At 37.2% G+C, this 21,606-nt stretch overlaps 1 protein-coding gene across 8 annotated transcripts in view; it reads right to left on the reverse strand.

Moving 5' to 3' along the window:
* LOC125683284 (PTB domain-containing engulfment adapter protein 1-like) overlaps nt 1-12,995 on the reverse strand; it is a 36,281-nt gene extending 23,286 nt beyond the window's left edge. For 2 of the 8 annotated variants that reach the window (XM_048924273.2, XM_048924272.2), the window contains exon 1: nt 3,670-7,489. In XM_048924273.2, the coding sequence (XP_048780230.1) occupies nt 3,670-3,758 (89 nt within the window). In that variant the 5' untranslated portion in view covers nt 3,759-7,489. Of the gene's footprint in view, nt 1-3,669; nt 7,490-7,600; nt 8,099-12,876 lie in introns of those variants that run through there. The other 6 variants (XM_056140738.1, XM_056140740.1, XM_056140739.1 and 3 more) reach the window with 6 other exon arrangements.
* Between the last annotated feature and the right edge of the window lie 8,611 nt (nt 12,996-21,606).

The raw sequence follows: 21,606 nt of genomic DNA on the forward strand, positions 1-21,606 counted from the left end.
GACTGAGGAGTGTTACATCCAGGGGGAATCAATGTGTGAGTGAGGAGTGTCACATCCAGGGGGAGTCAATGTGTGAGTGAGGAGGGGGAGTCAATGTGTGAGTGAGGAGGGGGAGTCAATGTGTGAGTGAGGAGTGTTACATCCAGGGAAAGTCAATGTGTGAGTGAGGAGGGGGAGTCAATGTGTGAGTAAGGAGTGTCACATCCAGGGGGAATCAATGTGTGAGTGAGGAGTGTTACATCCAGGGAAAGTCAATGTGTGAGTGAGTAGGGGGAGTCAATGTGTGAGTGAGGAGTGTCACATCCAGGGAAAGTCAATGTGTGAGTGAGGAGTGTTACATCCAGGGAAAGTCAATGTGTGAGTGAGTAGGGGGAGTCAATGTGTGAGTGAGGAGTGTCACATCCAGGAAAAGTCAATGTGTGAGTGAGGAGTGTCACATCCAGGGGGAGTCAATGTGTGAGTGAGGAGTGTTACATCCAGGGGGAGTCAATGTGTGAGTGAGGAGTGTTACATCCAGGGGGAGTCAATCTGTGAGTGAGGAGTGTTACATCCAGGGGGAATCAATGTGTGAGTGAGGAGTGTTACATCCAGAGAAAGTCAATGTGTGAGTGAGGAGTGTCACATCCAGGGGGAGTCAATGTGTGAGTGAGGAGGGGGAGTCAATGTGTGAGTGAGGAGGGGGAGTCAATGTGTGAGTGAGGAGGGGGAGTCAATGTGTGAGTGAGGAGTGTTACATCCAGGGAAAGTCAATGTGTGAGTGAGGAGGGGGAGTCAATGTGTGAGTGAGGAGGGCTACATCCAGGGGGAATCAATGTGTGAGTGAGGAGTGCCACATCCAGGGGGAGTCAATGTGTGAGTGAGGAGGGGGAGTCAATGTGTGAGTGAGGAGGGCTACATCCAGGGGGAATCAATGTGTGAGTGAGGAGTGTCACATTCAGGGGGAGTCAATGTGTGAGTGAGGAGTGTCACATCCAGGGGGAGTCAATGTGTGAGTGAGGAGGGGGAGTCAATGTGTGAGTGAGGAGTGTTACATCCAGGGGGAGTCAATGTGTGAGTGAGGAGTGTTACATCCAGGGGGAATCAATGTGTGAGTGAGGAGTGTCACATCCAGGGGGAGTCAATGTGTGAGTGAGGAGTGTTACATCCAGGGGGAGTCAATGTGTGAGTGAGGAGTGTTACATCCAGGGGGAGTCAATGTGTGAGTGAGGAGTGTTACATCCAGGGAAAGTCAATGTGTGAGTGAGGAGTGTTACATCCAGGGGGAATCAATGTGTGAGTGAGGGGGAGTCAATGTGTGAGTGAGGAGGCGGAGTCAATGTGTGAGTGAGGAGGCGGAGTCAATGTGTGAGTGAGGAGGGGGAGTCAATGTGTGAGTGAGGAGGCGGAGTCAATGTGTGAGTGAGGAGGGGGAGTCAATGTGTGAGTGAGGAGGCGGAGTCAATGTGTGAGTGAGGAGGGGGAGTCAATGTGTGAGTGAGGAGTGTCACATCCAGGTGTCCTGTCCAGGAGGAGTCTGTGTGGCGTTCTGTTCAAGAGGAGTCTGTGTGGTGTTATGTTCAGAAGAAGTCTGTGTGGTGTTCTGTCCAGGAGGAGTCTGTGTGGTGTTCTGTCCTGGAGGAGTCTGTGTGGTACCCTGTTCAGGAGGAGTCTGTGTGGTACCCTGTTCAGGAGTTTGTGTGGTTATCTGTGCAGGAGGAGTCTGTGTGGTGTTCTGTTCAGGAGAAGTCTGTGTGGTGTTCTGTTCAGGAGGAGTCTGTGTGGTGATCTTTTCAGGAGTCTGTGTGGTGATCTGTTTAGGAGTCTGTGTGGTGATTTGTCCAGGAGGAGTCTGTGTGGTGTTCTGTCCAGGAGGAGTCTGTGTGGTGATATGTTCAGGAAGAGTCTTGTGTGGTGATCTGTACAGGAGGAGTCTGTGTGGTGATATGTTCAGGAAGAGTCTGTGTGGTGATCTGTACAGGAGGAGTCTGTGTGGTGATATGTTCAGAAGGAGTCTGTGTGGTGTTCTGTTCAGGAGAAGTCTGTGTGGTACCCTGTTCAGGAGAAGTCTGTGTGGTACCCTGTTCAGGAGGAGTCTGTGTGGTACCCTGTTCAGGAGAAGTCTGTGTGGTACCCTGTTCAGGAGGAGTCTGTGTGGTACCCTGTTCAGGAGGAGTCTGTGTGGTGTTCTGTTCAGGAGGAGTCTGTGTGGTGATATGTTCAGGAAAAGTCTGTGTGGTGATCTGTGCAGGAGGAGTCTGTGTGGTGATCTGTTCAGGAGGAGTCTGTGTGGTGTTCTGTTCAGGAGAAGTGTGTGTGGTACCCTGTTCAGGAGGAGTCTGTGTGGTGTTCTGTTCAGGAGGAGTCTGTGTGGTAATCTGTTCAGGAGGAGTCTGTGTGGTACCCTGTTCAGGAGGAGTCTGTGTGGTACCCTGTTCAGGAGGAGTCTGTGTGGTGTCCTGTTCAGGAGGAGTCTGTGTGGTACCCTGTTCAGGAGGAGTCTGTGTGGTACCCTGTTCAGGAGGAGTCTGTGTGGTGTCCTGTTCAGGAGGAGTCTGTGTGGTAATCTGTTCAGGAGGAGTCTGTGTGGTACCCTGTTCAGGAGGAGTCTGTGTGGTGTCCTGTTCAGGAGGAGTCTGTATGCATGGTGTCTATGTATTGATTTTACAGAGATGATTTGTGTATAAATGAGGGAATGTCTCTGAGTGAACATGGGCCTTGATGTTGTGAGGATTCAGTCATCATGAATTTTATGTATTCATCTGTAATTAATTTTGTTTGCTAGACAACTTAACGCCAAGACTTATCAATAGAATATGTCTTTAATTTCTTACAAAACATTTGGAGTAAAGAATGACTTGTTCATGTCACATGTGATCTGAAGTGGATGTTAAGAAATTATCTTTCTTTATCAAAAACAATTCTTAAAATGCAGGAAGCTCTCCCATTGACAATCCCTCTTTTGACATACTAGTAAAATTAGTTCAAACTAACATTTGAAAAACATACAAGTATTTAGCCACTAGGATCTTCATAAGTATATGTTCGTGGGCACGAGGATTACTTAACGTTTTTCAAGTCTGCCTTTCTGATCTCCTTTCTCTTCATCTTGTAACCCTTTCTATCAACTTCATCCCCAGTGTATGTATGGATACATAATCCAAATCTACATGCATTGTTTTATGACAATGTCTGGAATCTCAAATTCTTGAAAAGTATTGGACTTAAAGGAGTTTAGAGATTGTGTAATAGCACATTAATGCATACACCTACAACTGTACTTCGTATATTCAATGGTGGTAAAAAAAAAAAAAAAGCTTGCTTGCTTCATGTGACAACAAGACCTTGATTTCCAGCACTGGTACATGACCAAATGCATGTTTCTTCTTACTGAATTAACTCGAAAAATGTGCAAGTTTATACACCACCTTAAATTACGCAATGAAATGTTACAACCAGTAAAATATACAACAGAAATACATCTTAATATTTCCTTCCAGAATTCCTTCACTTTGTTACTAAAGTCCAAAGTATTAAAATCTTTTTAAATATTTACTAACAGTTAAGTTGCAAAAATGAACCTTTATCATGATTTATTTTTTCAAACACACTGTCAGAAATCTAAATAAATCAGAGCAGCCGATACTATATTTTCATTATTGTCAGAGCTAGTTAACAAACTGATACACATACCTGAGATTTTCTGCTAAATGTTCCTCCTCACAAATTAGAGGGGTTTTCTGAGACACTCCAATCATGACTAGGGTCTGGGCCGAGGTCATGATAAAAAAAGAAAACCAGGCAAAATAATAGTCTCAAGTATCAGTGTATTCCATCGCCTGTCTAATTGGCTTATCCCTGTTCTTACATGTACTAAGAGCTTTTAAGTACCAAGTTCACATCCATCTCTTCTTTTGTAATACATAATATGTCACCAGGAGTATAAGGTACAGCATGTGGTGAATTCGTGCCACATGTGTTTATGAAATATATTTTATTTATAATGACTGAAAGGTGTTAAAAGAAATGACTGTAAAACAATCTTAAGGAAGAAATCCACTAGCATTACAACATATGTATAAACCTTTTGTGCTATGTGGGTGGGTTTTTTTTTTTGTTGGTTTTTTTTTGCTGCATTGCAAAATAATTGCCTTTTCGAGTGTGCACACACAATGTTTTTAAATTCTCAGCTTTCTAGCTGGTACAAGGGAAATCTCACCCCCAAAAACTACAATCAACAAATTTGAGAAATTACAAACACTAATTCAAATTGCTTGAACATTTTCCTATCGTTTTCTTAGTTCACATCAAACCCCAACTATGTCATTAGACTCATTTTACAAAACAACTTATGACAAAGTCGCAAGTCTTTTAAATTGGATTACACACTTATTACTTTAAATTAATGAATTTAAACTTTTCTGAGGCTTAATTTTCAACATTTTTTTTTACTATTTAGTATTTGCAGTGAATGATCTTACAATAAATGGGGAAATTCCACATGCATGTATAAAAAGTTGGTTGTAAACCGCAAGTTCTTTTGTGAAATGCACCCATGTAATCTAAACATGGGACTTTTTTCGTGTTTCAAAGTAAATATCCAATGAACTCCTAGTAAACCTGACACTGGAATAAGGTGGTACAATTTACACATGCTGTGATTGATGCATGACAGGAGTTGTCCTCCATGTTAGCTAGACTAATTTCCAAACCAGCATCATCACTCAGCAATTATTTACTGGGATAATATGAAAAATATATGGGGTCCATGAAAATACATGTTGGGCTTTTCTTGTCACCTCACCCAGTATTTATCATTCCAAGGACCCAGTGTATCTCTTACATATGCATTAATGACTTCATACAAAAAGAAATAATATGTAGCATTAAATACGTTTGCATCAAATAGCACAGCGTAATAGGTATAAAAAGAAATAATTCAGTATACATTATAATAGTCTGAGTATTTTGAATTGTACCATAGTTTGGCATGTTTTCTTTTGTTGAAAGTGTGGGTTATCTGTACATAACCCACACTTTTCTTCAAACCCCACCCACAAACTCGAAAAAACAACATCACTGTCCACTGAATGAAGTTCCTCCAGATCAAAATTGCACATATCAAACACGGATAACTGACTCAGACTAAGTTCTCCAAATAAATATTCGCACTCAATCTCATTTGAAGCTTGAGACAAGATAATATCGTCAATGGTTTCATTCCAAAGACTTTCTATTTCCATATTCTCCTCCATGCGTGCGAACAAGTCGAGAAATACGTGTCAGTAGAAATACGGGTATCATTTCTAAAGATTTTAGAAAAGACCCAGTCACATGATAAAAACGCATCCGAGAGATAAACTTGTTTTGCGAACAGAGTGAAGTCAATTAGACATTATGGTTTTGTGCCATACAATTTTTTTTTTTTTCGCTTATGTTTCACCGATTTTTAAAAAATCAATTGTATATATATGTAAATGTTTTCTAGTCAATTTAGTCAAAATATGTAGAATATTAAATAGGATTTTAAAAGAGTAACTATCATCATCAATTAAATATGTTGCTAAATTTTTAAACAGAAAAATGCACAAATATGGGTTCTTAGAATTTTAATTGTATCAAATTTCAATTTTTTGAAGCAAGTACCGGTACTAGAAGTCAGAAAATGAATAAATGTAAAAATTTAAAAAAAAAGGTTTGTAAAACACATATGCTCCCCATGGTGCAAAATTGAAAAGGTTATACACACACATATCATTTAATTGAGAGTAGTATCTTGTTATGTCAAGAGTGGATTGACCATGTGCCCTAAAAATCAATAGGGGTCATCAACTCCTGAAGATGTACCAGTGTACCAAGTTTGATGTCTGTCAAGCAAAGGGTTCTCAAGATATTGAAGGGACAGTATATTCCTATGTCCAGTTTGACCCTTAACCTTTGACCATGTGACCTCAAATTCAATAGGGGTCATCTTCTTCTAAAGATATACCAGTGTACCAAGTTTGATGTCTGTCAAGCAAAGGATTCTTGAGACATTCAGTGGTCAATATATTCCTATGTCCAGTTTGACCCTTGACCTTTGACCATGTGACCTCAAAATCAATAGGTGTCATCTTCTCCTGATGATGTACCAGTGTACCAAGTCTGATGTCTGTCAAGCAAAGGGTTCTCAAGATATTGAGCAGACAGTATATTCCTATGTCCAGAGTAGATTGACCTTTTGACCTGAAAAACAATAGGGGTCCTCTTCTTTTTATAACCAACCCACATATGAAATATCATTACAATCAAGTGAATGGTTCTCAAGATATTGAGCGGACAATTCATGGTCTACCACATGGGGTTAAGACCAGCAGTTTGACCTTGACCTTTGACCACATGACCTGAAAATCCATAGGGATCATCTACTCTCTAAGGAAAGCCTCTGTATCAATTTTGGCTATTATCAAGCAAAGGGGTCAAAAGATATTGAGCGGACAACACATGGGCTTAAGACCAGAGGTTTGACCTTGACCTTTGACCATGTGACCTGAAGGTCAATAGGGATCATCTACTCTCCAAGGGCAACCCTTGTACCAAGTTTAGTAGTTATCATGCATAGGGGTCAAAAGTTATTGAGTGGACAACACATGGTCTACCACATGGGGTAAAGACCAGCAGTTTGACCTTGACCTTTGACCATGTGACCTGAAAATCAATAAGGATCATCTACTCTCCAGGGGCAACCTCTGTACCAAGTTTGGTTGTTATCAAGCAAAGGGGTCGAAAGATATTGAGCGGACAACACATGGTCTACAGACCGACCGACCGACAGTTGCAAAACATTATTATAACCCCCCCCCCCTTTTTCAAAGGGGGGCATAAAAATATTTTAAAACCAAAAGTCCAAACATTTCTATGCATTCAAAAAAGTTTTTTAAAAACTAATTAATGTTCATACCGTGGCATTTTTTGGTGATATAAAGTAATTTCATAAAAATATATGGTGTACAAAGTGTAATGTAAAGACCAAAAAATGGCACCATATATTGTAAACAGGCGATCGCGCTCCCGAAAGCTATTACATGTATAATAAAATATAATGAATAATTGTAAACTATGGGGTAACTACTACGTATGTCATAAATAAACTTCAGCAAAATAATATAGTATATATCTATATTATTAATCTTATTTATTCCTAATCAATGGAATTCATTTCAACATCAATAAAATGAGATTTTGTTCCACTAGTTGGTGACTAATATATCATTTTGCCAATTTTTCAAAAACTACATTTTATGCAGCATGTCACAGTTCAAGGAATAGTATTGTGATCTTACCTGTCAGCTGTTTCCGATCAATTTCACCTGCCTTGCTTCAGTCTTACTCCTATAATATGAGTAAGTAGTCTAGAAGATAATATGAATTAATGCACACTTCAGTGTCTCACTTCAAAACTACAAAGAATTGCATGTTATTTCTCCTACACGTTTCATGTCAACTTCCCACATAAACAATGGTAAAACATTGAAATATCTTATACAGGCATACCAATATCACTTCTAATTTGTTTACACATTTGTCCTAGAAATTTAAAAAAAAAAGCATGACTTATTTCCATGAAAACAAGTTGTTTTGTAACCTGAGAGACAATCCTGCATCCCATTTGAAAAATAAGAATGAGTAATCATCACAAATTAATGTCCCCAGGGTGTACACAGTGATGAATATCACTCACACAGAGGGATACTGTCAAAAACCTCCAAGCTCTGAACAAGGATCACTATACCTATGTAACTGTCACTTCCCCATGATGGAAATACAGATGAAATTTGACAACAAAATCAAGGACTTGTCAGCTCTACATGAAGTAAAAATTTACCTGAATTCTGTGGATACCTAAAGGTATAATGACTGTTTACATTATTTTCCTGACCTCATTAGGTTTGACGAATCGAGTCATTTTCACTTTATGCAAGTACACGTTCTCATTTTCAGCGTCAACATGTATTCATGCATTGAGAATTTTTCTTCTGATAAGGATCACTGAATTTGATTGCAGTAATTTTCACCTCTTATTGATTTAATATATTCCTTGCTGAAAATGAGTGCATTAGCATTTGTGATGTTACAATGTATTAATGATCATGCCATTTTAATAAAATATAAATCAAATTTTGGTAAAACCAATTAAACACTTGATCACAACAAATGTTGATACTTTCACTTCTAAGAGTTACACTTGATTAATAATATATTTTAGCCATGATTCAGGGGGCCCCAGTTTTCAAACTCTGGTCTGGTCCATTGCACTTTGAATCTCTCTTCCTTTAAACTTATAATAATTGCTTCATTATAGTCTAATAATAAAGCCACAAGACGGGGTGTCCCTTTCATGTAGTGGGAGTCAGAAGGTGGGGGGCTCTCCCAGTACATTTTTTTTTAAAAATGGTGGAATCTGGAGTATATTTCTCTCATCTATTTTGTAGATTTCAACCTATCTTTAAATCCAGAGCAACATGGCGAGTGGAAGAGGGTGTGGAATCCTCCCCTTTTAAAAGTAATGGATCATGTAAAATGATCAATTTTGGTGAAACCCCTCCCCCCCTCCCGAATCCCCCGTTTGTTCAGACAAATTTTAAAGTGCTGTCCACTCATTGAGTCACTATGACCCTGAACACACCCAAATGAATTCTTTTTAAAAATATACCCCCACCTTTTTGAAGACAGGGGTACAATATGTATGAGAATTTTCATGGTTTGTTCATTCTCGTTTCTTCTGACCCTCTAAAATATAACATTATAATAATCCATATAATTTTGAATGGCTAAGCTGTGTTTTCATATTCCATATGAGTATTGTGATAGGACCTTTCTATTTCCACTAATATTAGTGACCTTGTTATAGACCTATATCTTATAATACTGGCCATGAATTTTGAATGGTGTCTGAGGGGCTCTGATATTTACGAGTTTATTCCTTGTGACAAGACCTTTACATCAGAATCAACATTTTTTTGTCCTTGCATGTGCATAACATGTAGGCCATCTTATCAAATAATTCAAAATACAGGGGGCAAGCGGGAATATTCTCAGTCATAACCGTAAGTTTTAATGAACATTTTCATCAGTATTTCTGTTTTATGGCATATATCAAGCAAGACCACTCATCCATCACTTATCTCCGGTGTGTTCAGTGCATCACGACACTCGTGTCACTGGTGAACATGCAATATAGGCCCATTGTGACCTCTTGTTTTCTTTCAAACCATGACATTCTGGTTAACGGTAAGCAATATAGACCTATTGCTACTTCTTTTTTGTTAAGTTCTAGATTTGGGACTATAGTGGTCACCTTGACGAATGTCCCATAAAACTACAATCTCCATATGATTAATTTTTTGTTGCCTAAATGTCTTAAAAATGTCATGCATTTGCTATTCAATCAGCTCACTTCCTCTGCGAAATGAACGTGCGGGGATCATACAATACATTGTATGACATGTGAACAAGCTTCAGGCTTATGATTTTAAAAAATTGTTTTAACTTCAAACTAAACAATAGTGTATTGCAGAGGCCAGAGTCCGTGTATCTGTTCGACAATCTCGCTGTAGTCACCTGCCATCATATGAAAGCCGCACAGCGAGCTATAGATATGGTCAGGTTACGGGTTCCGTGAGAGCATCGCAGGCCAAATATAAACTAGGCTACTAGCTGATTTAATAGTCTTCTATCAGCCAAAGGGACTATAAGTTTTCTCTCTGTCCATCCGTCTATTATAACTTCGTTTTCTGGACTATTTTCACCACGGTTTGATTTAGGATAGATATTTGATATATGATTTGCTAATGGATAACATTCAAGTTTTATTACAGTTGATCAATTCTATGAGAGTAAAGGACTGTGCCCAATGAAATTTTCCTGACTTTTTTTTTCCACAAGGCTTTTCAGTACTGAAATTTAATGTATTATAGTTATCTAATGAGTAGATACAGATTATTTTTCATTTTTTTTCACTGTTGACTTATTCTAACCAAAATTTTGATTCAATTTCATGGTTGACTATAATGTCAGGATTTTTTAAATTCATTATTAAAAGTTGTACAAGAATCTTTTACGAAGGAATTGACAGAGATGTGCATAAGTGAAGCTTGCATAACACTTCCTCTGGTGAAAGAGGATAACTTCAAACTATAAAACAATAGAGGCCACATTCTGGTGAGGTGAGAAAAAATATTTTTAGTGGTTTGGGCTATATGGACCATGGACATTGGCCTGGATAGCTCAGTGGTTAGAGCACTTGACTAGTAATGAAGGGGTCCTGGGTTTGATTCCCATTTTAGCCATATTTTTTACTTTCTGTTACATTTGGTGCATTACATCAGCCCCTGTATAATATGCCTGCAGTGCTTGGGGATAAAGACCCCCAGTTGATGTCTTATTTTCTTTAGACAAACATTGCTGGGATGATTAGTGAACAGTTAATTAATGTCAACATGCAAATCATGTAACAGTATTCATTAGTTATGGACAGGTGTTTGTCAAGGTCAGTAACTCTAAAAGAGAAAACTGACAAATTGTGGACGTGGAGGATTCTGTAATTTATCAAACATATTCACACTAATCATGTACATGTTGCATTGTTGAAAATATGTACGAAATTCTACTGTAAATGCAGTTATCTTGGCAACGTCAGGCTTTTAAGGCCCCCTATGTGTTGTGGGTCATCCTGAACCTGTGGTCATGGTTTGACAAAACTTGGTGTAAACTAAAAGGAATCTAACACAGCATAAGGATGCTTGTAATTTGACAAATTGTACCCCTGTGGTTCTTGTGAACATTTATTTTTAAAATACTTAAATATGAAGTTGATGCATTGTATCCTTGTGGTTCTAGAGAAAAATAATTCTAAAAACAATTTACCCATAGTTCTTTACCCCTCTTGTGACCCCTTCCAGGCCTATACAGCTCTTGGTTTGAACAAACTTGAATTTCAATAGAAGAAAATGTTCATACCCCCTTCCCTACATGACTCAAGATTTCAAAGATTGGAGAGAAAAAATGTTAAGTATGCTTTGTGGCAAGAAAGTGAACAGATAACGGATATCAGATTATAGAAAGACTATGTACAGACAAAACTCACTTGAGTTTTCAGCTGATGAATAGGTGAGCTAGTGGCATGCACAGAAATCAATCATTTGACTTTGTCATCAAACCCCCTGATAATTTGATCAATATCATGGTTTGTAGGCATGTATCTGAGTCATGAAGGTACAAGACACAACACATTTAATATGACAGACCTCTCCTGTTTGACAAGCTAAAACAAAGAGATTTCTTGGACAGGTGTCTCCATTAATTAGAAGATGAAGCGAAATAAGAAGTCTGACTAAAATAGGACTTCCTTGATGGAGACTAACGAGTTATAAATGATTTGTACTCAATTTTATCATTTAAAATCATCAGTCCTTATCGTAAATGAGCACACAAATTAATATCAACATCCCTTCTCAGCAATCTACTTAGGATTAGATCTTTTGATCCCCTCATCGCTGCACATGTGATGAGTGGATCAAAGGATCTAATTTTAATTAGATTGCCCTTCTCAGGAGTTTCCACTCCCTTGTGGTATTTTAAAGACTTTCTTCGAAAATTGAATAAGCAACCATCATAGGCAAAAACAATGAACAGTGATCAATCCACAAGCAATACAAAATAGATCGTTGGGCTAACACAGACCCCTGGACACACCAGAGGTGGGATCTGGTACCCAGGAGGAGTAAGCATCCCCTGTCGACTGGTGACACCCGATGTGTGAGCCCTATATCTTGATCAGGTATAAACAAATAAATATCTATTCATATGGGGGGTATCTAATTAAGAATTTAAGATCTTCTGGTCTTCTACTAATGATAGTACATGAGCAGATCATAGGATCTAATTTTAATTAGATTGGGGGAGGGGGATAAATTTTTAATTTCACACGCACGTTGATAATAAAAGTCTCAGGTTATGTACATTCCAACAAAACTGGTCTGCTGTCATAATAAAATCAATCTTGAATTCTGCCTGAATCAAAACCACAGGTACAAGGTGATGCACATCGAGCTCAAGAGACTACAGATTTAGGACAAGGGAAAATTCATCATATATTTATATTCTGGTAAATATGTCATAAATGTAATTCACAGCAATAAAATGACAGTAGACACAGCAATATAACACACGGTTGTCTACATACAGGAGTCTCCCGAGATATCCGTCTGACGTCACTTCAATCATTAGGTCGACCATTGGTGAAGGGATCATGCATGCGTTAACAACCAAAGAAAATTTCAAGTTGGAGTACAAGGCAAACATAAACGTTTCATATGTTCCCGTGGATCATATTACAGGGCTCTTGTTTAAATATCTAGACTGTGACATTTTTCATGAATCTTATTTTCAAACAACTTATTAAATTAAAATACTATTTAACTGCAAATAAAGTCTGCACCAACTCCCGCGGGTCTGCTTAGTTAGTGTTACAATTCTGAAAAGTTTAAAACGGTTAAATATTAAAGAAGAATTCAATATAAACCCAAATATTCCTACCTCGACTGTACCCAAGATGTCGATCTATTCGTGCATTCAGCGAGTGTAACCCAAATCTTGCATCATGAAAAAAATCCAGACCTAATTTCAAATTAATTTTTGTGCTGGTCACCACCAGTCACATAGCCGAAACCGGGAGGCGAAATATCAACTTGCGTATAAAACAAAATAAATTGTACCCTCTCTAGTATTGTGATGCATAGGGTACATCATTTTCACGGCATACATGATTACCATTAACTGGGAAAACTACGGAATACTAAAATAGCTGGACACGTAAATCAGGTCTCAATATTGCTTAATTAGTTTGACACCACAACTTACAAGTACGATCCTTGACACGGCCAACACTTCAGCACAGCACCAACAACCTGGTAAAACTGTTCAGCACTCAATACAATCCCAGCAGGACATCCTAGACAGCAAGATGCGATGGACAACGAGAGAGAATTTATATATTGTTGTTTATTTGTAAACACTACAATGCGGCGCTTTCCCGCGCAAGCATTTACCGACACCGTCAGCGACCATAAAACGTCAGGCGTTCCATACTAACCAAATATAGCCCTTTGTTGCCAGTAGTCATTTTTAGTTTCTTTGCCTCTGGGCAGTCTCTTTCTTCTCAGACGTAAGAACTGAGCCCAAACCTCTCCATAAGGTCGTCGGACAAGCCATTATATAGATGCTGCGTGTGCTACATGTCGTGTATAAAACAAAATTAACTAAGACCATGTGTACCCGACGAGTATGGCAAGCCCTTTTTACTATTTATTCATAAAATAAGATATCTCTTTAAAGAAGAGATATATCTTTATTGGTTAAAGAGATATCTCTGTAAGTTAGAGAAATCTGTTTACGCTAGGGAGATATCTCTTCTGTTTAAAGAGATATCTCTTTAAACAAAAGATATATCTCTTTTGATTAAAGAGATATCTCTTTAAGCAAATGAGATATCTCTTTACGCTTGGGAGATATCTCTTTCTCTTTGAGAGATATTTTCTCTTTGAGAGATATCTCTCAAAGCTAGAGAGATATCTCTCAGAGAGAAAGAGATATCTCTCTATAGCGTAAAGAGATATATCTCTATCGATGTAAAAAGAGATATCTCTTTAAGTTAGAGAGATATCTCTTTAAATTTTTAAAAAGAGATATCTCTTTGCTATAGACGAGGCTCATTATGAATCAGATCGAATCACATCTACTCACAAAGATGATTGTTCCATGATGACCCCAGCATACCGGATTTAGAAGCCTAAAGTATGACACCCCTCTCGAAAGCTGAATTAAAGTAATCCCACCCTCCTGTGATGTCATCAGATTTTGCAAAATCTGATTTATTTAGATTTATGCATGATTGGAACATAAGTTTTGTTGGAGTGCTTTTCGATAGTTACTGTAAAAAATCTTGTTAAAAATAAACTATTTCAAAAGTCTTTAATTAAGTTATAGATGAATAATCATAGATATGTTTCTAAATATTGAATCCAAGGGCAATAACTCCTTTATTCCTTTATTGTTTTGTTTGTTTTTTTTTTTTTTTTTTTTTTTTTTTTTTTTTTTTACAGATATTTGGTATATTTTTTGTGAAGAAACAGTTTCATGAAATTGTTATGAATGTTATCATATTGTCATAAACAGTTTTTATGAAATTTTGATTACGCTGTTTAAGGAAATTTGCAATTTTTCTGAAAGTGATATATGATTCTGTTTATGTATGTCTCGCATCTTAAAAACTGTGATGACCTATATATTTTATTTGATAATCTATTAGTTTTAACTATAATAAATGGAAATAAATACACCTTTTAAACTTGTATCAGATAAAACGGCGAGTATGGAGTTATCTTAATGCCACCTCCTACTTCCGTTGATTAATTCCACTATAACGTGAAACGTTAATTTTTCATGTTATTGCAGCGTTGCGGTATACTCTGTTACTGTGCTAGATTTTAAAAACAACTTGTGTTTTTATGATCATGAATACACATAGCTGTAAGTGAAAAAAGAACTTTTTAATTGAAATTTTAGTTTGCCATACTAAGTACATTTGTAATTTACAGAGCATCATGCTCCACTACATAGACTAAACGAATTTACATGTATACACAATTACATTCATAGTTTGGAAGGAATCTTTAAATGCAACAGTTAACAATGCGGAAATTAAAGGAGATTTGGAGTTGAAAGCTACATGTACTTTGTTATTTGGTGCCAAGAAGTTTTCTATATTCAAATAATGAACCATTTTTATACTAAAGATGCCTGGAAAACTCTGATGTTGTCGGGGGGGGGGGGGGGGTACCGTTATAGCGATGAACATTAATTAATGTTTCGTGAATACAGCTTATATAATGAGACACACAGTGGGATTCTAAGGTGGGGACTTTTTGTGAAGGAAATCCCATATGTACTGTACAATGTAGCGTGAGAGGTGAAGATAACGAACAGTGATGAATCTCAACTCCTATAAGGAATACAAATAAAGAGCAGGGCAAACACGGATCCCTGGACATACTCCCCCCCCCCCCCCCCCCCCCCCCCCCCACCTCTTTAGATGTAAACATCAGCAAAACAAAAATGGTAGTTTTTCGAAATGGTGATAGAGTTAGAGATTTTGAAAAGTGTTTCTACATTAATGTTGAGACTGATATTGTTGACGTATTTACGTTTCTAGGTGTGGATTTTAAATACAACGGTAAAGACTGTACACAGAAATCAATTGCAACCAAGCTAAAAAATGTACATTCTCTTGTGGAGAAGGGTGAAAGAGAATAATTTAAATGTTGAGACTACGCTTTCTTTATTTGATACATATGTAAGTTCTGTTCTTCATTATGGATGTGAAACGTGGGGATTTCATAAAGCCCCACATACATGTAAATGTTTTGAAGAAAAGTATGTTGCTTCGAAAGTCTACAAATAATCTAATGGTTTATTTTGAATTTGGCAGATGCCCAATATGTGTCCAAAGGAAATTTTGAAATATTGGTGTAACTTGCTTAATACAAATAATCATATATGAAAAACATGTTATTAACAATTGTTATGTGAATGCAATACTCAAAGGGAAAACTGCACAAACTGGTTGAATTCAGTTAGAAAAGAACTTTATTGCTTGGGTCTTGGAAGTTTTTGGGAACAGCAAATGATGGTATTGTTAATCATTTTTCTTTTCTTGTGGAACAGCGTCTCACCGATGCATTTATACAAAGCTGTTTTAGTGCTTTTGAAATTTCATCGAAATGTATTTTATATAAAGAAATAATTGATACATTTGGTTTACAGAGATATCTTGTAAAGCGATTGTCACACAAGGGAAAGTAATTACTATGCAAATATCGAATTTCTGCACATTCTTTGAATGTTGAAAATGGAAGGTACAAAAATTTACCTAGAATCGAACGCAAATGCTCAATTTGTAATTTGCAGGAAATAAAAGACGAATTTCATTTCGTTTTGATATGCCCAGCATTTTTTGGTTTACGCAAAAAATATATCAAATCTTATCACGACAAAAAACCTTCCTTTTTCAAACTTGTAGAACTTTTTAGTGTATATAGCTTTAAAACTATTCACAAGCTTTGTCAGTATTTAGTGAAAGCTATAAAACTATTCATAAGCTTTGTCAGTATGTAGTGAAAGCTATAAAACTATTCACAAGCTTTGTCAGTATTTAGTGAAAGCTACAAAACAAAGAGAAGCACTATCTGTTAACTGTCATTAATGATGTTTCATTTTTCGTAGCTTAAATTAGTTTCTAAACTTATTTGTCTGATAATATATATTTACATATTGCAATAATTCTGAATCCTCTGCCATTTGCCTGTATTGTACACAGTGTATCTATGAGTCACAGGGCTCCTTTGGTCAGTAAACGATATAGGATCGAGATTTGACTACAGCGGTCAGGAGTTTCAACAGTCCCGTTTAAAGCACTTCGCAAATTCTGTGGTCGTTATGACGATCTAGTTTGCCAACACAACCTGTTATTGGGTTAAATGCTATCTGACGTGTTTCGTGATTCATACGAATTGTCGGGCCGTTCGTTATACACAGATTTTGACTGCGGATTACTCTGTTTACCTAATCGATATACAGCTAGGCTCACGGCGGATGTGGCCGGTCGACATGGAATGCTTACTTCTCCTAGGCACCCGATCTTACCTCTAGTATGTCCAGGGGTCCGTGTTTATCCAACTCTTAATTTTGTTTTCCTTTTAGGAGTTATGAGATTGATCACTGTTCGTTATATTCACCTTTTCATGCTAAAACTACATTTATTTATATATTTTTTTGTGAATTTACTGGGGTGTATGCCAGTAAATGCAGATGCTAAACAAATACAAGCATCTCCATGATACCGTCCATACATATAGACAGTTTAAGGGGCGGACTTCTTCCATAACACATATTACTACTTCAGAGTAATTGTCATCACAAGGCAGTTACAGAGGGTCGCGGTGCCTCGGTGGTAAGAGCATTTACCTCGTGACCTGGAGGTCGAGGAATCATACCCTGCTCATGCCTTGACCACGTCAAAAGTAGGTAGTGGCTGCTCCTTCCCAAAAGTGTTAAGCATTTAGATGTGAGAGTTGCAGGTCTTTAGGTGACCTAATGAGGACAAAGGCCGAAAACTGTATTTTCTGTAAGAGAAAGAATTGATTGACGGTCGTAGGCCCGATATTGGTTCTTTCTCCCACAGAATGGAAAGTTTGAGGCCTTTCTCAGTCAGTTGAAAAATTAGGTTGTTTTTGTAGAATCTCGGTCTCCGATTACCAATCGTTGGTCGAACTGAGATAATCTCGGCTGAAGGCGTCAGTCCAAATATTCAGCCAAGTCGAATCTCAGCCGAGATTAGAATTGAGACTCTGATGTGGTAGTATACTAAATGGATAAATTTCGAAGCAGATGTTTTGAAGAATGGACGCCATCATGCAAGGTGAAGACAACGAACAGTGATCAATCTCATAACTCCTATAAGCAATACAAAATAGATAGTTGGGCAAACACTGACCCCTGGACACACCAGAGGTGGGATCTGGTGCCTAGGAGGAGTAAGCATTCCCTGTCGACCGGTCACACCCGCCGTGAGCCCTATATCCTGATCAGGTAAACGGAGCTATCCGCAGTCAAAATCAGTGTGCCAAGAACGGCTTAACAATCGGTATGAAACACGTCATACAGCATTTGACTCAATGATAGGTTGTATCGACGAACCAGATCGTTATGACGACCATAGAATTTGCGAAATGCTGACTTCAATCGAAACAGTTGAAACCCCTGTACCATCAACTTGTTTGTCAGTAGCTTACCTCGATTTAAAAACTGACTATACGCAGAACAAGCTCTTTCATATCGAATCAGTTAAGATATATAAACACCATATGCAGGTGACAATGGAATATTGCTACATAAATATGGGAAGTTGACAATAGAGAACCTGAAATCATCCCGTTTGTCATACAGTTGAGTTGTCAGGTTGCCGTTAATGTGTACTTTCAATAAAATATCTAAGTATGAAGCAGAAGTGGACGACTCTCTGGTGTCCTTTATTTAGAGCTCACAGGGATATATCAAATCGACATATGAATGAAAGTTATTGTTAATAGACAAAACGTCATCGATATATCGAAATGTCGAATTGAAGGCCACATCGAGAGATTGTTTTCTTCTCACGTAGACGTTTTTGAATAAATTCTGCTTCATATGAATATAGGAACAGGTCAGCTAACAAAGGAGCACAATTCATGCCCATGGGAATTCCAACAGACTGTTGGAAGACCTGATCACCAAAGACCACGAAGATATTGTTAATGAGGAACTCTAATATTTTTTATTTCAACTTCAGAGTACTTATGCGTGGAATCAAATTGGTGTTTAACAAAGTAAGTTTTTGAATGACTGATCACTAGATATGAATATTTCCGTTTTCCGTTTTTCTTTAAGAAGCAACTGTCTATGATGTCACAAAGTCTAGTCTTTAATTCATCGTGAGGAATGGTCGTGTATAGTGTTGAAAAGTCATAGGTTTTCATGTTATTAATTTGGGAAAAATTCTGCGACTTCAAGTTTACTAAAAGTTCTTTAGATTTTTTTAGAATCCACATATGATTTACGCCACTTCTGACAGATATAGTCGGACAGTAAGTTTGAAGTTTCTCCTTTACAGCTGTTAATATTTTCGTGAGGAGCAAAGATAGGGGCTTGTTAAAGCACTTACTGGACCCAGCAATGTATCTTTGTAAGGGTTTTATGTAGTTTAGGAATCCAGTATAGGTACGGTAACTCATATTCATTCGACCCATTGACTGGGATATTAAATGTGTTTAAAACTGAAGCATGGTTTTGAAGAATTTCATATTTTGAAAGGGCAGTTGGAGTATAAGTATGATTACCAAAAGTGGAATTAATGCCAAGTTCGTTTAAAATACAGTTGTAATAATGAGCCTTACAAACAAAGACAATGTTGTTACAAGCTTTGGCAGCTGGAACCAAAACATATTCCTCATGTAACCTATTCAATTCATTTATCCCTTCTGGTTTACTAAACACAGAAGGATAGATGGTGGGTACTTTTGTTTTAATATGTCTAATGCGGGATTTTAATATTCCTCTTATGCTTTTAACCCATTCTGACAATGTATCAAGTTTTCATATTTAGCCCATCGTCTGGCATAATCTTCGAGATAATTCATGATAGAGATGTAGTTCTATCGCCAATTAAAAGACCGAGGTTCTCTGTATTTAGGACCTTTTAGAATAAGTGATTTGAGGTCCTCATTTTCAACTATATCAACATCACCAGTAATGACATGTCCAGCTGGACTATATATCAACGTCACCAGTAATGACATGTCCAGCTGGATTATTTATCAACATCACCAGTAATGACATGTCCAGCTGAACTATTTATCAACATCACCAGTAATGACATGTCCAGCTGGACTATATATCAACGTCACCAGTAATGACATGTCCAGCTGAACTATATATCAACATCACCAGTAATGACATGTCCAGCTGAACTATTTATCAACATCACCAGTAATGACATGTCCAGCTGGACTATATATCAACGTCACCAGTAATGACATGTCCAGCTGGACTATATATCAACATCACCAGTAATGACATGTCCAGCTGAACTATTTATCAACATCACCAGTAATGACATGTCCAGCTGGACTATATATCAACATCACCAGTAATGACATGTCCAGCTGAACTATTTATCAACATCACCAGTAATGACATGTCCAGCTGAACTATTTATCAACATCACCAGTAATGACATGTCCAGCTGGACTACAGTTGAAAGAAGATGAAGAACACGTAGGTGGATTAAGTATAAGATGATCTATATCTAGGCACTGCAAAGTTTGTTTATAATTAAAACTTTTGGTTGCAATAGTAGAAGTATAGCTGTAGGAAATAGAGGGTGTAGACTTGAACTTGAAATGAGTTGGAATACACGACTGAACCCTGTAATGACGAAGATTGTTGCTTATGTTGACGGCATCTTAAAGTCATATGACATGACATGTTACACTCGATAATTTTCATATCACCGTGTACAACCCCACATTTGGGGGTGCGGAATGGTGACCTTAGGGGTACGTGTTTTACTAGATAATTGACATATTTAGCTTGGTTACAGCTATAGAGATAAAACTAGTCATATATTAACATACGACGGAACACAGTGATGTCCCCACTTACTCTTACTCGTTTCCAGCCTTGCAGTTTGTGCTAGAAATAGGTGAACCCTTCAACAATATTCGGCAACCACACGTAAGGATGCAAATTTGATCGATATTTGGCGAAAATTTCTATTAATATACTGCCACTCCACACGTGAAATTTGGGAAATCATAGAAGTATCTGCTACAGCGTTATGTGCAGAAACCATGCGTATTAGTTATATTGCGTGGATTTGTGAATATAATATTGTAAAAAATGCCAAAGGAAAATTACTACAATCTTTCGATGTTCAAAATATGATAAAGGAAAATGTACATATAAAAGATAATTCATACTTTCTACTGCTGAATCACGGAATTGTACGCGTGAAAGATTTCTCAAGTAAAATGTTCTATGATATTTATTGTACCTCCTCTATATCAAAATTTTTATTCTAAAAGATTCAGTGTTTTCAAAACAGTCTTGGAGTGCAATATATAAGCAAAAAATATGTAATATTTTTGATACCCACATTGCTGATTTCAATTACAAGTTGTTGAACAATCTAACCAGCAACCGAGTTATGTTAAAGAAATGGAAAGTTACTGATACGGATTTATGTTCACTATGTAAGGAAAAAGAGGGTAATGAGCATTTGGTACTGAAATGTAAAAATATTTGTGAAATTTGGAAAATTGTTGAAAAAATATTGAATTTTCAAGTTTCATGGAAAAACATTGTTCTTAGGTGGGTTTTTTGTTGTTTTTTTTTGTTTTTGTTTTGAAATCAATGAGAAAACAATATTTTTAAATACATGTACTCCTTTATCACTAACTGCATGTAAAATTTACAAATATAAAATGTATTGCAGAATACTAAACAAAAAAGAGCAATCTTATGACATTCGAAATCATGTAACGGGAATCCTTGAATTCAACAAGGTATCGTTTTCACATATTCTTGATAATATTGTAAAAAAATTTATAATCTTATATATTTGTAATACAAATTCTATTGCATACTATTTATATCGTGTACAAATAAAGTAAAGGGAAATGATCTGCCTTCCCTTTTACATGACTACCCAGGGTCAAAATATACTTTTTGAAATGTGAGAAGGGCCATTTGGGTAGTTGTCACGGAATACTTTCATATCCTCTAGAAATGATGTATTTATAAAACTTTGTTCTCATATGATTATATATAATCTTGTATATCTTTTAGTTTTTTTCTTCTTCTACATTTTGCGAGATGTAATAGGGAATATATATTGTTATTTAGGTGGAGCTTAGTCAGGGCCCATCCCTGGCAGCTTTCCACACCTTTTTTCTTCTATTGTTTGGTCTATTTGTTATATGTTATAGTGATAGGTCT

This window comes from Ostrea edulis, chromosome 6 (genome assembly GCF_947568905.1).
Source record: "Ostrea edulis chromosome 6, xbOstEdul1.1, whole genome shotgun sequence".
Classification (NCBI taxonomy): domain Eukaryota; kingdom Metazoa; phylum Mollusca; class Bivalvia; order Ostreida; family Ostreidae; genus Ostrea; species Ostrea edulis.